At 42.4% G+C, this 18,561-nt stretch overlaps 1 protein-coding gene across 1 annotated transcript in view; it reads left to right on the plus strand.

Annotated features, from left to right (window-relative positions):
* LOC126481968 (L-lactate dehydrogenase-like) overlaps positions 1–18,561 on the plus strand; it is a 282,518-nt gene that overhangs the window by 163,476 nt on the left and 100,481 nt on the right. Inside the window, exon 3 of the mRNA XM_050105932.1 lies at positions 14,398–14,586. Coding sequence (XP_049961889.1) covers positions 14,398–14,586 — 189 coding nt within the window. The remainder of the gene's footprint in view (positions 1–14,397; positions 14,587–18,561) is intronic.

Below are 18,561 nucleotides of genomic sequence, written 5' to 3' on the forward strand. Positions count from 1 at the left end.
AGCACGAACGCTGGTCCATGTGAGGCGCCAGGTGGAAATGGCATGGCAAGCCGTTCCACAGAACTACATCCAGCATCTCTACGATCGTCTCCATGGGAGAATAGCAGCCTGCATTGCTGCGAAAGGTGGATATACACTGTACTAGTGCCGACATTGTGCATGCTCTGTTGCCTGTGTCTATGTGCCTGCGGTTCTGTCAGTGTGATCATGTGATGTATCTGACCCCAGGAATGTGTCAATAAAGTTTCCCCTTCCTGGGACAATGAATTCACGGTGTTCTTATTTCAATTTCCAGGAGTGTATATACAGAGTGAAACGTCTCTCAGCATGGTGCGTCCACAGGCCATAGCTAGGTGCAAACAGTGGCATGGCACTTTCGAAGAGGGTCATCAGTTTGGAGATAATGGTTGGCGTTTCGTTAAAATTCTTCAACGTAGTCGTAACTATGACAAAGATGTTCCGTTGTTGTAACTTACAGAGGAAGTCAGATATGCTTGAGAAAGTCTTCGGAAGTTCTGTGAAGTCGAAGGACGACTGTTCTTGTGGAGCTGCCGTTGATGGTAGTCGTTCTCATGGCTATGCCGACTGTCTCGTCAGGGAGGTCGACGGAGTCTGTCGGTTCGGAAATCCTGGGAAGTCCTTTGAACTGGCTAGAGTTGGTGGTGGTGTTGTTTTCGCCGCTTGGTATTCTTGTAAACGTGTTGAAACGTCCCCTTTGAACAATTATACACGACTGTCCTTAAACTGACACACAATATTTTTAGCGCAACGCAATCTGACTTTCAAAAATCCCTGCAAAAGAATGGCCGTGAGTAACATTAAACTATACCTTTCAGAAATCACTTACCTCACAAAAATCTTCATTACTCGAACTACTGCAATACAGCGAGCGCCACTACTGCCAGCTAAATAAAAGATTCAAACTACGGAAGGCACTAACTACTGATAGGGATAGTTAGCAAATGAAAGATATTAATAGAGAACAAACAATGTATTTACCTTAATAGTCATAATATATATATCAGTTCATGACAAATTACAAAACTCCGCCATCTCTCTCCCCACATCCACCACTGCTGGCAGCTCACCTCCAACTGCGCAACACTACACGCTGTTCACATCCAGCTGCCGCTGCCCAACACTACAATGGCAGACAACAATGCAAACCAGCCACAGACTGCACACAGCACAGCCAGTGATTCTCACACAGACCGCTACGTAACGTTGCCAATAAGAAAACATAAACAGCCTACTTACATAGCCCCCATGCTCCCCACAAAAAATTGTACAAATTGTTTTTGGGCACTGGGCAATACATATTTGTTAAAATTTTTCATAATCGTAATTACAATAACAAAGAAATCAAATGCACACACTTATTGATACAATGTTGGTCAAAAGCTAAAATTTTCTCACAGTCCATAAAGATAGTCCTGATCATTCATCATAATAGTAATTGCAGTTTTTTTCACAAAGTCTCATTAGTAAAAAAAATTGCACACAGAAGTAGTGGATTTCCATGCAGTCTTGAAGAAGTAGTGTTGTCCTTCCAACGGAAAGACAGTGCTGACTCTCGACATGCAGACAGGTAATGGGCCACAACAGAGCAAACCCACAGCAGAGTCAGTCGAAGTTTTGAAGAGTATTGGTAGGTAGGTCATCACAGAGCAGGCCCACTGTAGTCCTGGTAGAGATTACGGTATTGGTGGGCCATGAAAGATGCAGACCCATTATAGTCCTTGTATAGACGGCCAGCAGCCATCTATTGCAACTGTGCAGGTGCACAATCACCATCGAAGAGTCTTGCAGAGAAGATAGCGAGTCCATAAACCACCACTTGTACACTCACGAAGTTTTTGGAATTGTCCTTAGAACCAGCAATGCTGTTATCCAGTCCCTTGCAGAATTATTAACACACATGCAAACACTAACAGTCCCTACTTCTCACATATTGTCCATATACTATGACCAACAGAAGCGTGTGCAGTGAAATGTAACTTACAAGTTACTTAATTTGATGAACTGGTGACAATTACAATTTTATAACATGAGAATACAATAACAAAGGTACAAAATACATCATTAAAGAACATAACAATACAGATAACATATGTGGTACAGGCTTTACAAAAGAATCGAACCAACATATACATCAGTGTTACAGGAATTATGACATGAGTACATACATAAAAGATCAGAATAATTTTGGAAACATCAACTTCACACATGAACATTAAAACAAAACAGAATAAATAATGTTTAAACATCTTTACAAAGTAAATAACATATTATTAGAAAAATTCTACAACATAACAACATCAGCTAAACACATAAAGACAGGATGAACACAAATACACAAGGGTACACAAACATATAGCAGAATAATACAAAAGGAAAGAACAGGGTTTGTTGTACTGCATCCCAACCCAGAACTTCATTCCATATATCTTTCCTCTTATTTCAATATTTGTTTCCACCAAAAAAATTCTATCCCAGCATGCTTTCTGTATTTATATGTTCACACATTTCTTACCTCATTATTTATTTTCCATTATCTTACCTCATCAATTATTTCCAAGAAAATCCTACCTAAACCTGTTGTCCCCAAACCCTACTTTTTTGGTTCATATCCTCTTTCCAAATACCTTTTTTTTGGCCAAACCATTTTCTTATAGCTTCTAAATGCATTTCTTCCAATTTATCATAGTTAGTTTCTTATGTAGTCTACCACCTCTTAAGCTAACTTAAATCTACTGAGCTCAGATGCTAAACTAAGGGACGAGGCAATGCAGCAGCACAAAACAATTAACACAAACATCAATGACAAAAAATTCAAACTGGCAAAGCAATTGCAATATTACCACTAATATAAGGCACTGTGCAGCAAACAAGAAAAATAAATGCGTAGTAAACTGGCTTAACAGCGTAATACAAGGTCAAATTCAGTAACATTATGCCTGGAAAACAGCAGCAGCAAATAAAAAAAAAACATATATCTAAACATGACATAGCTCAAGCAGAAAAAAATGTTACACTAAAAATGGCCATGTCTAATACCTATGTCACATCTTAACACTAGAGTGATGCATCACAATTTATTCTACAAAAGAAATTACCAAGTACTTGAAAAGAAAATTATGAATGCAGTTCCTGTGAAGGTAAATGTCTTTTTGTGCTCCCTCATTTTTTTTGAAAAAAATTATTATTTACTCGATCTGTAGACAGAAAATATTTATATTAGTACATCTATAAAATTTTATTTTAACCAATGCTGCAGTGCAGCTAGAAACTAGATATTAAACAAAATGAGTAAATAAATACGTAAAGGCAAGCCATATGGCATTTCTCTCAATTAGCAAGACAATAGCCGTGAAATGTTTCTCATCGTTTCATTAGGCATTTTAGTAAATATCACAAATTAAGAGCTCCACAGTGTAATCACCTTTTCAAGTTTGAGGGTGTCGTATTTATGATGCTTTCTACAAAGGAATGTCGATAGCGAGGATAATGGCCTCCCCTTTTTTTTTTTCTACCAACTAATGGCTTTTTCTCAAGGCGGCTGGCACACCTGGCCACTCACAACGAATTACGTCACGGTCACTTACCTTTCTTACCGAAATATTTACGACAGCAGTTTCCGCTACAGTGACAGTCTCATATAAAAATATTTCACAGGTCCAGAATTTGGGTTACAAATCTGTAGAAACAAAATCCTATTGATGTAACAGTGTCCAAAAAATTTTCGTCGGCATTGTAATACATTCATGCATTTACATACATTTCATAACTCTTAAAGTACGATTCTTGTTTTCCAACAACCTTTTTCACAAACCAGAGTCCCTAACCACTACTCATTATTCCTCACCTTATTCGTCGACACTTCTTCAATATTTCATCATAACAGATACGTAGCATAATCAAATAACTCATATAGCATCAGCTTACTGATCATAAACATACCGCAACAGCATAATACACATAGTCATCGTAATAATAACACCTCAGTCAACTCTCAAAATCGTCGTAGCTTCCTCCAACAATTTAAAAACCGAAAAAAATTCTCTGCTCATGGCAAAAGTGTCATCTGCCTCAAACGCACTTTAAAAATCGTGATCCCATACCAAATACATCATTCAAAGCTCTCATAGTATCACAATGGTTCCAAAAAAATATGAACAGTTTACAAAGTACAGACAAAATACAGTTTCATAAGTGTGAAGTTATCCAACTGTGTAATTGCGTAAACATCTGTCACTGACGTAGTAAAAAGAATATTTGTTTCTTTGTCAAATAATCAGATAGCTGTGTAATTCTGTGTTAGAGAAATATGGTACCGATGTGTAAAGTTGTATAAGCAAATACCATATTAGCTAGGGCTCCTTGTGCTTGCCAAACACATGGTACACAAAGTAGGCGTGTACCCCCCTGAGAATTAATGTAATTATACCCTCAGGTGTTACAGATTACAGCAATGGAATGAAATGTATCACGGAAAACTTTCTTTGTAATTCAAAAATCTATAAAAATAAATGTTTTAAGTATAAAATTAATCACTCAAATATGTGTACTGTAGCGCTAAACTGTGCGTCTTGTAACATTATCTCTGTGGAAGTGTCGTAGTTATCGTCCTCCGAAAGCTAAGTTCTGCAGAAGCCAATGTACTTACCTCATGATACACCAAATTTCAAGTAAACCAAAATGTTGCATTAAAATCTCATTAGCAGTACTGGTAAATGTTCTAAGTATGTGAGCCTTATAGTTGTTACGTAATCGTGCAACTAACAAGCAAGAATGTACACACACAATAACACTGTGACATCTGTTCACTATAACAATGCATTCGTAATTTCTGTTTAAAAATGTTCCCTAGGTTCTAGACTGGATATTTAACTTCAAACATTGTTGTTTGTTAACAGATTCTAAGTCTGACAAAGCATACTAGCAATGTAAAGTGAAAAGTTACATGGCAAAGACAAAGTTAAAAAGCAGATTATCTTTCAATAAACGGTTTTACATGTGAAATGTGGTGTAAACCTTTACTCTTCCTAGTACGCAGAGTTTCAACTGAAATGCAATTGTCATGTTTTATACGTCGGTAAGGAATGTTAAAATTTTTCTCAAGGTTAGCGTCTATGTTATTTTTCTCTGAGCCGGCCGGCGCAAGCGGCTGCCTGCAGTGCGAGTCATTGTCTGTCCCTTTGTTGGCGCACGTCGTTATTGGGATTAGGAGGCCCAGCTTCTACAAATTCACGTTGCCGAAAGTGCCCTGCTCTGTTTGAATCCCGCCAGTTCTCATGAAATTCAGGTCTGTCTTTATGATTATCTCGTCTGTCGTCATGTCGGTAGATTTCATAATTTCTTTCTTGTCGGTCATGTGGTGGAGAATTTCTTCCTGAATCGTAACTGCGCGCTGAACTGTTGCGTCTGAAGTTATTCTGTCTCCCTTGATAATAATTGTTTTGGTTCCCATATTGTCCGTTTCTAAGGTAATCTCTGTCATATTCACTACTTCGGAAATGAGATCTTTCTCTGTAACTATTATTACTCTGTCAGTGGTCGTCATATGGGTGGTGTCTGTTTTGGTCACGATTTGCGTTGTAAGAATAGCCTTGTCGTGTCCAGTTGTTATTTCTTTCATCGTGGAATTGCGACGGATATGACCTGTAATTGTTGTGTTCCTGTTTCCGCTTTCCGTGATTGTCAGTGTCAATTTCCAGTTCTTGTAACAGTCCCTGAAAAGCTTCAATGTCGTCTTTGCAACGTCCTGCTAAAATAATATGTCGTAAATGTTCAGGCAATTTGAGTAAGCAAATGCGGATGAGTTCTGATGGGCTGTATGGGTTTGACAGGTACTGATTCTTGTGCAACATGTCTTCAAAATATGTCACAAGACTGGAAAATTCAGATTGTTCGAAATGTTTCGTCATTATGATGCTATGTTTTACTCGGTCTTGTGTAGCTTGAGACCAATACGCTGAGAGGAAGGCATGATAAAATTCTCCTTCACTGTGACAATCGTGAATGACCGACCGCATTCTTACAGCTGGTTCATTCTCTAAATAGCCACACATAAATTCTAATCTGTGCTCTAATAACCAGTTGGGAGGAAAACAATGAGAGAATTGATGGAGCCATGCTTGTGGATGAATGTCGTTGCTAGAATTTTTAAATGTTTTGAATTTACGTGTAGTAATGAACAGCTTATAGTCAAAATCATCATGTCGGCAAGTCGCATGTCGGTCATAGTTACGTCGTGTCGGCGGTTCAATCTCAAAATTCGGTGCACATTGCCAATTCTGTCATAACTTCCGAAATGCCCTGTGTTATTATTTTGCGGCTTTTCCGTATTTCTAAGTCCCTCTTCCCGTGTTGGTGTGCGAGTGTCGTCTGAAATACGTAATTCTTGTATTACCTGTATCAGCTGATCTTGTACTTCCCGGATTTCTCTTTGGTGTTGCGTATTAATTTGATTCAGATTTTGTTTCAGTTTCCTAATTTGTTCGCTCTCTTCTGTGTCATTAAAGACTACCGGTTTTGTGTCGTTCAGATTATCACCTACCTTCGTAGATAAGTTAGTGAACTGATCCGAAAGTTCGGCTACTTTCTCCGATAGTGAATACATTTCCTCAGTGTGTTTTTCTGAACCAAGTTTCAGAGTGTCCATTTGTGTTGAAATCGAATCTACTGTGTCCTTTAAGTTTTCTTGAGTTTTTGCAAGTTGCGTAACCGGATCGGTAGATGCAACTGAGTCAAATTTAGCTTGCAAGGTCTCATGATTTTCATGAACAATAATTTGTAGTTCTTTTATGGCTGCTTCGTGATTCTGTAATGCATTTTCATGCCGCGAAAAAATAGGTTGAAAATGCTCACAAATTTGAGTTTTTACGTCATTACAGACTTTTTGACATTTCGATTCAATGTTATGTAACTCAGTAGTTAAATCTTCACGTGTTTGTTCAAGAGTTTGTTCCAATGAGTCTAACTTTTTAAGATTTTGTTCCACTGTATCTAACTTTTTAAGATTTTGTTCCACTGTGTCTAACTTTTTAAGATTTTGTTCCACCGTGTCTAACTGTTGCTGTGTTAGTCTCTGATTTTGTTCCATTGTGTCTAACTTTTGAAGCTTTTGTCCCATTTGTTGCATTAATTGTAATAACAATGCACTGGTGTCTGAAACATGTTCCTCAGTGCTTTTCGGCAGTGAATTTGCACCGGCGACATTCACTTTTTGACAAGCGGAAAATGTGTCTTGACTCATTTGAGAAAACGGTGAGGACGCAAAACCTGAATCTACAGTATTTGCAAAATTGTGTCCTGTCATTTCGGATTCCTGAGGCGAGCTGTTGCCGAGCGATCGATCGATAATGCTTCCCTGTTCACTACCTGTTTCACTGTCTACACCATTGTTTGCAGCCCGTTCCATTTCCCTATGCACAGTTACCAGATTAGTACTTTGAACGTCTGTTAATTCATTACACAGTGGTGCTGGCAAGCTACGCTCGTCGTCACTATTATTTCTCAGTTTTCTTTGGAGCCTAGTGTTACGTTTTTCACACGCCATTATTGTCACAATATTTCACACGATAACACAGAAAAACACAATTTGAAGAGCGAAAATAAGAGAACACATTAACATAGCACTGAAAATAATATCTAGTTAATTGCAAGCGCAGCTGCGAAATACTTGCTGCAAATCTACATGCATGCCACAACTGTTTTACTGTACAACAATGAAAAACTACAACTACAAAGGAAATTCTCTCTATAATTACGCGCTAGCAATAAACAAAAACTACACTAATTACACAAACTACAAGAAAAAAAATCAGAAGATTCCAGTGAGGTATCCTCAGCTAAGGGTCGACATATGAAACGTCCCCTTTGAACAATTATACACGACTGTCCTTAAACTGACACACAATATTTTTAGCGCAACGCAATCTGACTTTCAAAAATCCCTGCAAAAGAATGGCCGTGAGTAACATTAAACTATACCTTTCAGAAATCACTTACCTCACAAAAATCTTCGTTACTCGAACTACTGCAATACAGCGAGCGCCACTACTGCCAGCTAAATAAAAGATTCAAACTACGGAAGGCACTAACTACTGATAGGGATAGTTAGCAAATGAAAGATATTAATAGAGAACAAACAATGTATTTACCTTAATAGTCATAATATATATATCAGTTCATGACAAATTACAAAACTCCGCCATCTCTCTCCCCACATCCACCACTGCTGGCGGCTCACCTCCAACTGCGCAACACTACCCGCTGTTCACATCCAGCTGCCGCTGCCCAACACTACAATGGCAGACAACAAAGCAAACCAGCCACAGACTGCACACAGCACAGCCAGTGATTCTCACATAGACCGCTACGTAACGTTGCCAATAAGAAAACATAAACAGCCTACTTACAGTGTGGCTTGGGCTTAGGCCATGTAGGTGCGCAGAGCTTGTTGAAACGTGCTCCAACCTCGCCAAGTGGGTGGGTGTTCTTCGCCGCCATTTGCATAAGTTGGTTTTTGAGTTGGAGATTTCGTGGAGTTTTGTGCTTGGTGGAAACCTCCACATTTTACGCACCTGGCGGGGAATGAACAGTAACTTGCAGTATAGAAATAGGGGTGACAGCGTTTACACTATGGAGGACGATCCTTAAGTCTGTAAGTTTCCACCTCCACATTTGTCGTAAATCGAGTCACTCGCAGGGCCAGCAGGGAGTGACACACAGTAGACTGGTTGGGCTATTAATGTGTTCGTCTTGGTGTCCCTCGCTTTGTAATGGTGCACCACAGCTTGCGTAAAACCAGTGGCATGTAACTCAGTCGCAACTTGCGTCTCTGTAATTTCGGCCGGGTGATATTTAATGACAACCTTGAGCATCTTCTCACTTGGATGCTGTTGAGTATAGAAAGGAATTTTTGCGTTCTGGAAGAACTGCGATGTTGTTGGTCCGCTATCGTTTCGAGGTGGTACTTGATCGATTCCCCTTTATGGATGCCTTGATTGATCCAGCCACATGTCTCTTCTGTTTAGTGTAAAGGAAAGATATTTGTCCGTTGACTGTATGGTCATTGTATGAACATCGGTGGAAGTTTAGATGGCCGTCTTGCGCCAGAGATGGGAGGTTGTTGTGTGTCTTGCTTTCGTGGCTATGGCGCCACTTCCATTGATTCACACTTGCAAGGGCGCGAATCGGCTGTACGTTGGTTGCTTAGTAGCATCAGCTATGTCTTGCGAGTTCTTCGTTTTACGTTCTGTTCGTTTGTTTCAGACAAACTTGAAAACGTATGTCTTCGTCGTTGCTGTGGGAGTTCTGAATCAGATTCGCTGGCTGGTATTGGTGCATGGTCAGAACTAGAAGAGTCATCGTCATGGCGCCTCGGCGTGATTTCGCCGCGTATAGCGGACATATCACGTGCCAGTTGGTCTCGTCTGCTTCGAGCGTTGTCTGTTCTTCGCTGCCCTCGGTGGTCTTCGGTCGGTGGAATGTTGATAGGTGGTCGGGTATGTGTTGTCAGTGTGACTGTTCTTCTAGTAGAGCTGTGGCGATTTCCAGACCTCGATCGTTGACGTGGAGGGTGCGGGCTTATCGGCCGCGGCCGGGGCCCAGGCACTCCGTTGTCCGTTCGCGCCGTTGCAGAAGTTGCCGTGTCTGCAGCCTTTGTCAGCGTCGCCGAATTTCCTCCCTGCATGGCTATGGTCGTCGTACACAGATTGGCCGATGGGGCCGCTGGCGGCCCAAGGATCGCCGGACGGCTATCAGCCCAACCCTGCGGGACCTAGGCCGCTACCTTGGCCGCTAGTCGCACCGATCCACTCGCTAATGCATAGCGTACTCGAATACTGCGATTCCAGTAGGGAACGGGTTCGGTATTTATGCCTATATAGTGCTAGGCGCTCCGTCTGCGATCCGCTCTGCGCCAGACGCTTTGTCGGTGGTATGCGCCGACCAATAGCAGCGACTGTAGTGTTTGCTTCTAGCCGCGGCTGTTAAGAACGCTGTGCGCGCACTTTGTGATTAATATCCGTTGTCAGTATTGCTTTAATGAAGTTCTAAATGACGTTCAGGCCATTTTAGACATTTTATCTTTTTGTCGTCATTTAAACCCACCTGTGATCTGGGACGTTCTGTTACAGTGGCGTGCCCTGTCCGTTATTCCGTCCGAGGTCCGTGCTTTCAGACTTCTGGTGTTCAAACTTCCGCTTGAGACTCCGTAGAACATCCACAGGTACCGCATCTGTTGTCTGAGGTACTACTTCAAGTGCGTCCTTTGTTACACGTACTGGGCTGTTTTCTCTAACTTCATATTCATACTTGTGTTCCCAGGGTTCTCGAAGTTGGCTCCGTTGCGTCTTCAGAAGATCGAGTGATGGGTTTCACGTGGAGCTCAGCTGGAAACCGGTGTTACGGTTAATGAGATTCTGCGTGACCTTAATATCAATAGATTCTTTGATGATGCTGTTCCAGTATCTCGAAGTTTGAGTTAAAATCTTGGCATCATTGTAGTTCATAGAATGATTGAGTTCTAAACAATGCTCGGCAGTCGCTGACTTGGTTGCCTGTCTCAGTCTGGTCTGCATTTGGTGTTCTTTGCACCTGAAGTCAACGGTCCTAGTGTTGTGTGTGTGAAATCTTACGGGACTTAACTGCTAAGGTCATCAGTCCCTAAGCGTACACACTACTTAACCTAAATTATCCTAAGAACAAACACACACACCCATGCCCGAGGGAGGATTCGAACCTCCGCCGGGACCAGCCGCACAGTCCATGACTGCAGCGCCTAGACCGCTCGGCTAATCCCGCGCGGCAACGGTCCAAGTCGTCTGGTCTATGTATGCCATGCCAAGTTCACGTGGTATGTGGTAAACGCTCGATTTCTGTAGACCCAGGTAATTCTTCAAACTCCCTAGCAACGCCTTAATCCCTAGTTCTTGGTGGGTGGATGGAACATGCTCTTGATGTTACGTTCGAGGAGAATTCTGTTGATTTTGATAGATATGGTTTCTGTCTGTGTCTCGTGTAAGAGAGTTCTGGTGAATTCTGCAAACATCGCAGTGATTTCATCCAATGTCAACCACCACTCATCAGTCAAAATGTCTTCCACTCCCATGTTCGTCATGAACGGTTGTTATTCCTTCACTAATCCCTAAACAATTTAAATGCATTCGTTCTGTTCATAACTCCTTCGCTGGAAACCGTTTTGATTTGAGAAAAAGTTTCAGTAGGTGTTATTCCTTCCGCGAGAAGGAAGCGGATCACAGCAAGTGGCTCGTACTTGGCAGGATTTCTTACCAACATCTTTCACGCAGCTGGACGCTTCAACGTGCGTTTACCTACTTCCTTGTTTCTGAGATGCTTGCTCTGGTCAGGGGATTACCCTCTACCACTCAGTGTTGCCAACCCTCAAAAAATAAAAACTCACAGCCTGTTATGACCACAGTACACTTACATTCTGAACTTACCTCGTACATAACATAAAATGACGTAGGTTTAGAAACGATATTTGCAAAATTGTTCCTGAACATAAAGTTACAACAAGGGATAATATACTACTGGCCATTAAAATTGCTATACCACGAAGATGACGTGCTACAGGCGCGAAATTTAACCGAGAGGAAGAAGATGCTGCGATATGCAGATGATTAGTTTTTCAGAGCATTCACACAAGGTTGGAGCCGGTGGCGACACCTACAACGTGCTGACATGAGGAACGTTTCCAACCGATTTCTCATACACAAACAGCAGTTGACTGGCGTTGCCTGGTGAAACGTTGTTGTGATGACTCGTGTAAGGACGAGAAATGCGTACCATCACGTTTCTGACTTCGATAAAGGTCGGATTGTAGCCTATCGCGATTGCGATTTATCGTATCGCGACATTGTTGCTCGCGTTGGTCGAGATCCAATGACTGTTAGCAGAATACGGAATCGGTGGTTCAGGAGGGTAATACGGAACACCGTGCTGGATCCCAACAGCCTCGTATCACTAGCAGTCGAGATGACAGGCATCTTATCCGCATGGCTGTAACGGATCGTGCAGCCACGTCTCGATCCCTGAGTCAACAGATGGGGACGTTTGCAAGACAAGAACCATCTGCACGAACAGTTCGACGACGTTTTCAGCAGCATGGACTATCAGCTCGAAGACCATGGCTGCGGTTACCCTTGACGCTGCATCACAGACAGGAGCGCTTGCGATGGAGTACTCAACGACGAACCTGGGTGCACGAAAGGCAAAACGTCATGTTTTCGGATGAATCCAGGTTCTGTTTACAGAATCATGATAGTCGCATCCGTGTTTGGCGACATCGCGGTGAACGCACATTGGAAGCGCGTATTCGTCATCGCCATACTGTCGTATCACCTGGCGTGATGGTATGGGGTGCCATTGGTTACACGTCTCGGTCACCTATTGTTCGCGTTGACGGCACTTTGAACAGTGGACGCTACATTTCAGATGTACGACCCTTGGCTCTACCCTTCATTCGATCCCTGCGAAACCCTACATTTCAGTAGGGTAATGCACGACCGTGCATACGAGCACGGAATATCGGACCAGGTTTGTGATTGGATTCAGGATTTCCTAGAAGAAAGAACACAACATGTCATTCTTAACGGTTCAAAATCTGCAGATGTAGAGGTAATTTCGGGAGTACCGCAGGGAAGCGTGATAGGACCTTTATTGTTTACAATATACATAAATGACTTAGTTGACAACATCGGTAGCTCCGTGAGGCTATTTGCAGATGACACGGTTGTCTACAAGAAAGTAGCAACATCAGAAGACTCGTACGTACTCCAGGAGGACCTGCAGAGGATTAATGCATGGTGCGACAGCTGGCAGCTTTCCCTAAACGTAGATAAATGTAATATAATGCGCATACATAGGGGCAGAAATCCATTCCAGTACGATTATGCCATAGGTGGTAAATCATTGGAAGCGGCAACGACCGTAAAATACTTAGGAGTTACTATCTGGAGCGATCTGAAGTGGAATGATCACATAAAACAAATAGTGGGAAAAGCAGGCGCCAGGTTGAGATTCATAGGAAGAATTCTAAGAAAATGTGACTCATCGACGAAAGAAGTAGCTTACAAAACGCTTGTTCGTCCGATTCTTGAGTATTGCTCATCAGTATGGGACCCTTACCAGGTTGGATTAATAGAAGAGATAGACATGATCCAGCGAAAAGCAGCGCGATTCGTCATGGGGACATTTAGTCAGCGCGAGAGCGTTACGGAGATGCTGAACAAGCTCCAGTGGCGGACACTTCAAGAAAGGCGTTACGCAATACGGAGAGGTTTATTATCGAAATTACGAGAGAGCACATTCCGGGAAGAGATGGGCAACATATTACTACCGCCCACATATATCTCGCGTAATGATCACAACGAAAAGATCCGAGAAATTAGAGCAAATACGGAGACTTACAAGCAGTCGTTCTTCCCACGCACAATTCGTGAATGGAACAGGGAAGGGGGGATCAGATAGTGGTACAATAAGTACCCTCCGCCGCACACCGTAAGGTGGCTCGCGGAGTATAGACGTAGATGTAGATGTAGATGTATGTTGCATATCCTGTACGGGCCTTTCTGGATACAGAAAATGTTCGACTGCTGCCCTGGCCAGCAAATTCTCCAGACCTCTCACCAACTGAAAACGTCTGGTCAATGGTGGCCGAGCAACTGGCTCGTCACAATACGGCAGTCACTACTCTTGATGAACTGTGGTATGGTGTTGAAGCTGCATGGGCAGCCGTACCTGTACGCGCCATCCAAGCTCTGTTTGACTCAATGCCCAGGCGTATCAAGGCCGTTATTACGGCCAGAGGTGGTTGTTCTGGGTACTGGTTTCTCAGGATCTATGCTCCCAAATTGCGTGAAAATGTAATCACATGGCCGGCCGGAGTGGCCGAGCGGTTAAAGGCGCTACAGTCTGGAACCGCACGACCGCTACGGTCGCAGGTTAGAATCCTGCCTCGGGCATGGATGTGTGTGATGTCCTTACGTTAGTTAGGTTCAAGTAGTTCTAAGTTCTAGGGGACTTATGACCACAGCAGTTGAGTCCCATAGTGCTCAGAGCCATTTGAACCATTTGTAATCACATGTCAGTTCTAGTATAATATATTTGTCCAGTGAATACCCGTTTACCATCTGCATTTCTTCTTGGTGTAGCAATTTTAATGGCCAGTAGTGTATATCCACAGGGATATCAAGGAAATGAATACATATGCTACAGTACCGATAATAGACCTAAATGTTACAAACCGACCCCTTCTTTGTAACCTGAGCCGTTGCAAACAACGTCTTCTAAACGTCCGCTGTAATAGCATCGTTATAGATAATGCGTAACTTGAGAAGTAAGAAATTGCAGATATGAAGGTGTGAGACGCGGTCGTTGCAGAGTACGACGTGACGGCCGGCTCCAAGGTGTGCGTGGTGACGGCTGGCGCGCGTCAGCAGGAGGGAGAGTCCCGGCTCGACCTGGTGCAGCGCAACGCCAACATCTTCAAGAGCATCATTCCCAACCTCGTCAAGCACAGCCCCGATTGTATCCTGCTCATCGTCTCCAATCCAGGTACGCCGCTGCACTTTAACAGCCCCATAATACAAAAAAAAGTGATCATATACAGGGTGGTCCATTGATAGTGGTCGGCCGGAGTGGCCGTGCGGTTCTAGGCGCTACAGTCTGGAACCGAGCCATCGCTACGGTCGCAGATTCGAATCCTGCCTCGGGCATGGATGTGTGTGATGTCCTTAGGTGAGTTAGGTTTAATTAGTTCTAAGTTCTAGGCGACTGATGACCTCAGAAGTTAAGTCGCATAGTGCTCAGAGCCATTTGAACCAACCATTGATAGTGACCGGGCCAAATATCTCACGAAATAAGCATCAAACGGAAAAGCTACAAAGAACGAAACTCGTCTAGCATGAAGGGGGAAACCAGATGGCTCTATGGTTGGCCCGCTAGATGGCGCTGCCCAGTCAAACGGATACCAACTGCGTTTTTTTAAATAGGAACCCCCATTTTACTACATATTTGTGTAGTACGTAAAGAAATATGAATGTTTTAGTTGGACAACTTTTTTCTGTTTTTGATAGATGGCGCTGTAATAGTCACAAACGTATAAGTACGTGGTATCACATAACATTCCGCCAGTGCGGACGATATTTGCTTCGTGGTACATTACCCGTGTTAAAATGGACCGTTTACCAATTGCGGAAAAGGTCGATATCGTGTTGATGTATGGCTGTTATGATCAAAATGACCAACGGGCGTGTGCTATGTATGCTGCTCGGTATCCTGGACGACATCATCCAAGTGCCGGACCGTTCGCCGGATAGTTACGTTATTTAAGGAAACAGGAAGTGTTCAGCCATATGTGAAACGTCAACCACGACCTGCAACAAATGATGATGCCCAAGTAGGTGTTTTAGCTGCTGTCGCGGCTAATCCGCACATCAGTAGCAGACAAATTGCGCGAGAATCGGGAATCTCAAAAAGGTTGGTGTTGAGAATGCTACATCAACATCGATTGCACCCGTACCATATTTCTGTGTACCAGGAATTGCATGGCGACGAATTTGAGCGTCATGTACAGTTCTGCCACTGCGCACAAGAGAAATTACGGGACGATGACAGATTTTTTGCACTAGTTCTATTTAGCGACGAAGCGTCATTCACCAACAGCGGTAACGTAAACTGGCATAATATGCACTATTGGGCACGGGAAAATCCACGATAGCTGCGACAAGTGGAACACCAGCTACCTTGGCGGGTTAATGTAAGGTTCGGCATTATGGGAGGAAGGACAATTGGCCCCCATTTTATTGATGGCAATCTAAATGGTGCAATGTATGCTGATTTCCTACGTAATGTTCTACCGATGTTTCTACAAGATGTTTCACTGCATGGCAGAATGGCGATGTACTTCCAACATGATGGATGTACGGCACATAACTCGCGTGCGGTTGAAGCGGTATTGAATAGCATATTTCATGACAGGTGGATTGGTCGTCGAAGCACCATACCATGGCCCGCACGTTCATCCGATCTGACGTCCCCGGATTTCTTTCTGTGGGGAAAGTTGGATATTTGCTATCGTGGTACACCAATAACGCCTGACAACATGCGTCAGCGCATTGTCAATGCTTGTGCAAAGATTACGGAAGGCGAACTACTCGCTGTTGAGAGGAATATCTTTACACGTATTGCCAAATGCATTGAGGTTTACGGACATCATTTTGAGCATTTATTGCATTAATGTGGTATTTACAGGTAATCACGCTGTAACAGCATGCGTTCTCAGAAATGATAAGTTCACAAAGGTACATGTATCACATTGGAACAACCGAAATAAAATTTTCAAACGTACCTACGTTCTGTATTTTAATTTTAAAAACCTGTTACCAACTGTTCGTCTAAAATTTTGAGCCATATGTTTGTGACTATTACAACGCCATCTGTCACAAAGCGAAAAAAGTGGTTCAACTAAAAAATTCGTATTTCTTTACGTACTACACGAATGTGTAATAAAGAATGGGGGTTCCTATTTAAAAAAAAAAACGCAGTTGATATCCGTTTGACCTATGGTAGCGCCATCTAGTGGGCCAACCATCGCGCCATCTGGTTTCCCCCTTCAAGCTAGACAAGTTTCGTTCTTTGTAGTTTTTTCGTTTGACGCTTATTTCGTGAGGCATTTGGCCCGGTCACGATCAATGGACCACCCTGTATACCACATTATTTTCAGTTTTCAGTTTTGTCACCGTCAGGACGACGATTCTAAAACGTTGATGCACAGTCGAAAACTAGGAACATTCAATAATTAAAGGGGCAAAGCTATGTAAATTGAAACTGTTTGTAGCGGGAGTTTTGTACTTTCATTACTTAAGGTTGGTATGACTAGCATGAGGTGAGAACAGATGACAGATAAAAACTGTTTTGCTTATAATCTCAATATTGCTTTTAGCGATAACGTGTTCGTCTGAAGTTTCCACATTAGTTGAACAACATTCAGTGATCCTTTTTATACTTTCTGAAGGTGAAAAATCGGCTAAAATTTTTTCTCGAGTACTTTTGCAGTATGGTTAAAGTTATATCAAACGCGGAAATTTTTATAAGTGAGTAGAACAGTTCAAAAACGGTCGAACCTCAGTGACTGACGAGCAGTGTCCTGCTCGGCCAGTGGAAGTGTCAGCTCCTTCGCTTGAAACCCGCTTTAACGACATTATCCGTGGAGACCAACGTGTTACAGTTGAACATATGCAAAAGCTGTTGCATAAGAGTTGGCACAGTTCACAACGTTATCGGTAACAAGCTCAAGTACAGAAAAAAAGATACAAGGTGGATTTCAAAAGGGTTAAGGCAACAATTCTAGGAAACAAGACTAGAAGTGTGCTTAAACTTGAAAGAACACTATGAAAGAAAAGATTTTAACATTTGATGAGAGTTGGGTCCACCATTTTGAATCAGAGCCCAAAACATACGAGGTGCGGCTAGAAAAAAACCGGACTGATGCTGGAAAAAACATTTATTTACAATTATTTACAATTTCATGTTATCTCCTTCAATGTACTCTCCTCCTCGGTCTCTACACCGCTCCATACGAATTTTCCACTGTTCATAGCAATGCTGCAGATCATTTTCGGTAAGTCCATACATTACTTCCGTCGCTTTTTCTTTTAGTACTTCAACAGTCTCAAATCTAGTTCCTTTCAAAGCTGACTTGACTTTAGGGAAAAGAAAAAAGTCACAGGGGGCCAAATCAGGTGAGTAGGGTGGATGATCTAAAATGGGAATGTTGTGTTTTGCCAAAAACATCTTCACTGACAACGCACTGTGAGCTGGGGCATTGTCTTGGTGAAGGATCCATGACTTTTTTCTCCACAAATCGTTCCATTTTCTCCGTACTCGCTCACGTAGGGTAGCCAGGACACTAATGTAGTAATGCTGATTCACTGTTTGTCCCTCTGGTACCCAATCAATGTACACAATCCCTTTGATGTCAAAAAAAACAATCATCATTGCCTTGAATTTCGATTTTGACATTCGTGCTTTTTTTTGTCGTGGAGAACCAGGAGTTTTCCAATGCATCGATTGGCGTTTAGTTTCGGGATCGTAAGTAAAAAACCACGATTCATCGCAAGTAATAACATTTTGTAAGAAGCTGGGATCACTTTCAATGTTTTCCAGGATGTCAGAACAGATCATTCTTTGGCGTTCCTTCTGTTCAATTGTGAGACACTTTGTAACCATTTTTGAACACACTTTGTTCATGTTGAAACTTTCATGAAGAATCTGCCTAACACTTTCCTTGTCAACTCCTGTTAACTCAGACACTGCTCTGATTGTTAAACGGCGATCTTGTCGAACAAGTTTACCGATTTTTTCAATGTTTGCATCAGTTTTTGCTAACAATGGTCTGCCAGTGCGAGTGTCATCACTGGTGTCTTCGCGGCCATCTTTAAATCGTTTAAACCACTCAAACACTTGTGTTCGCGATAAACAATCATCGCCGTACACTTGTTGTAACATTACAAACGTTTCACTTGCAGA

This window comes from Schistocerca serialis, chromosome 5 (genome assembly GCF_023864345.2).
Source record: "Schistocerca serialis cubense isolate TAMUIC-IGC-003099 chromosome 5, iqSchSeri2.2, whole genome shotgun sequence".
Classification (NCBI taxonomy): domain Eukaryota; kingdom Metazoa; phylum Arthropoda; class Insecta; order Orthoptera; family Acrididae; genus Schistocerca; species Schistocerca serialis.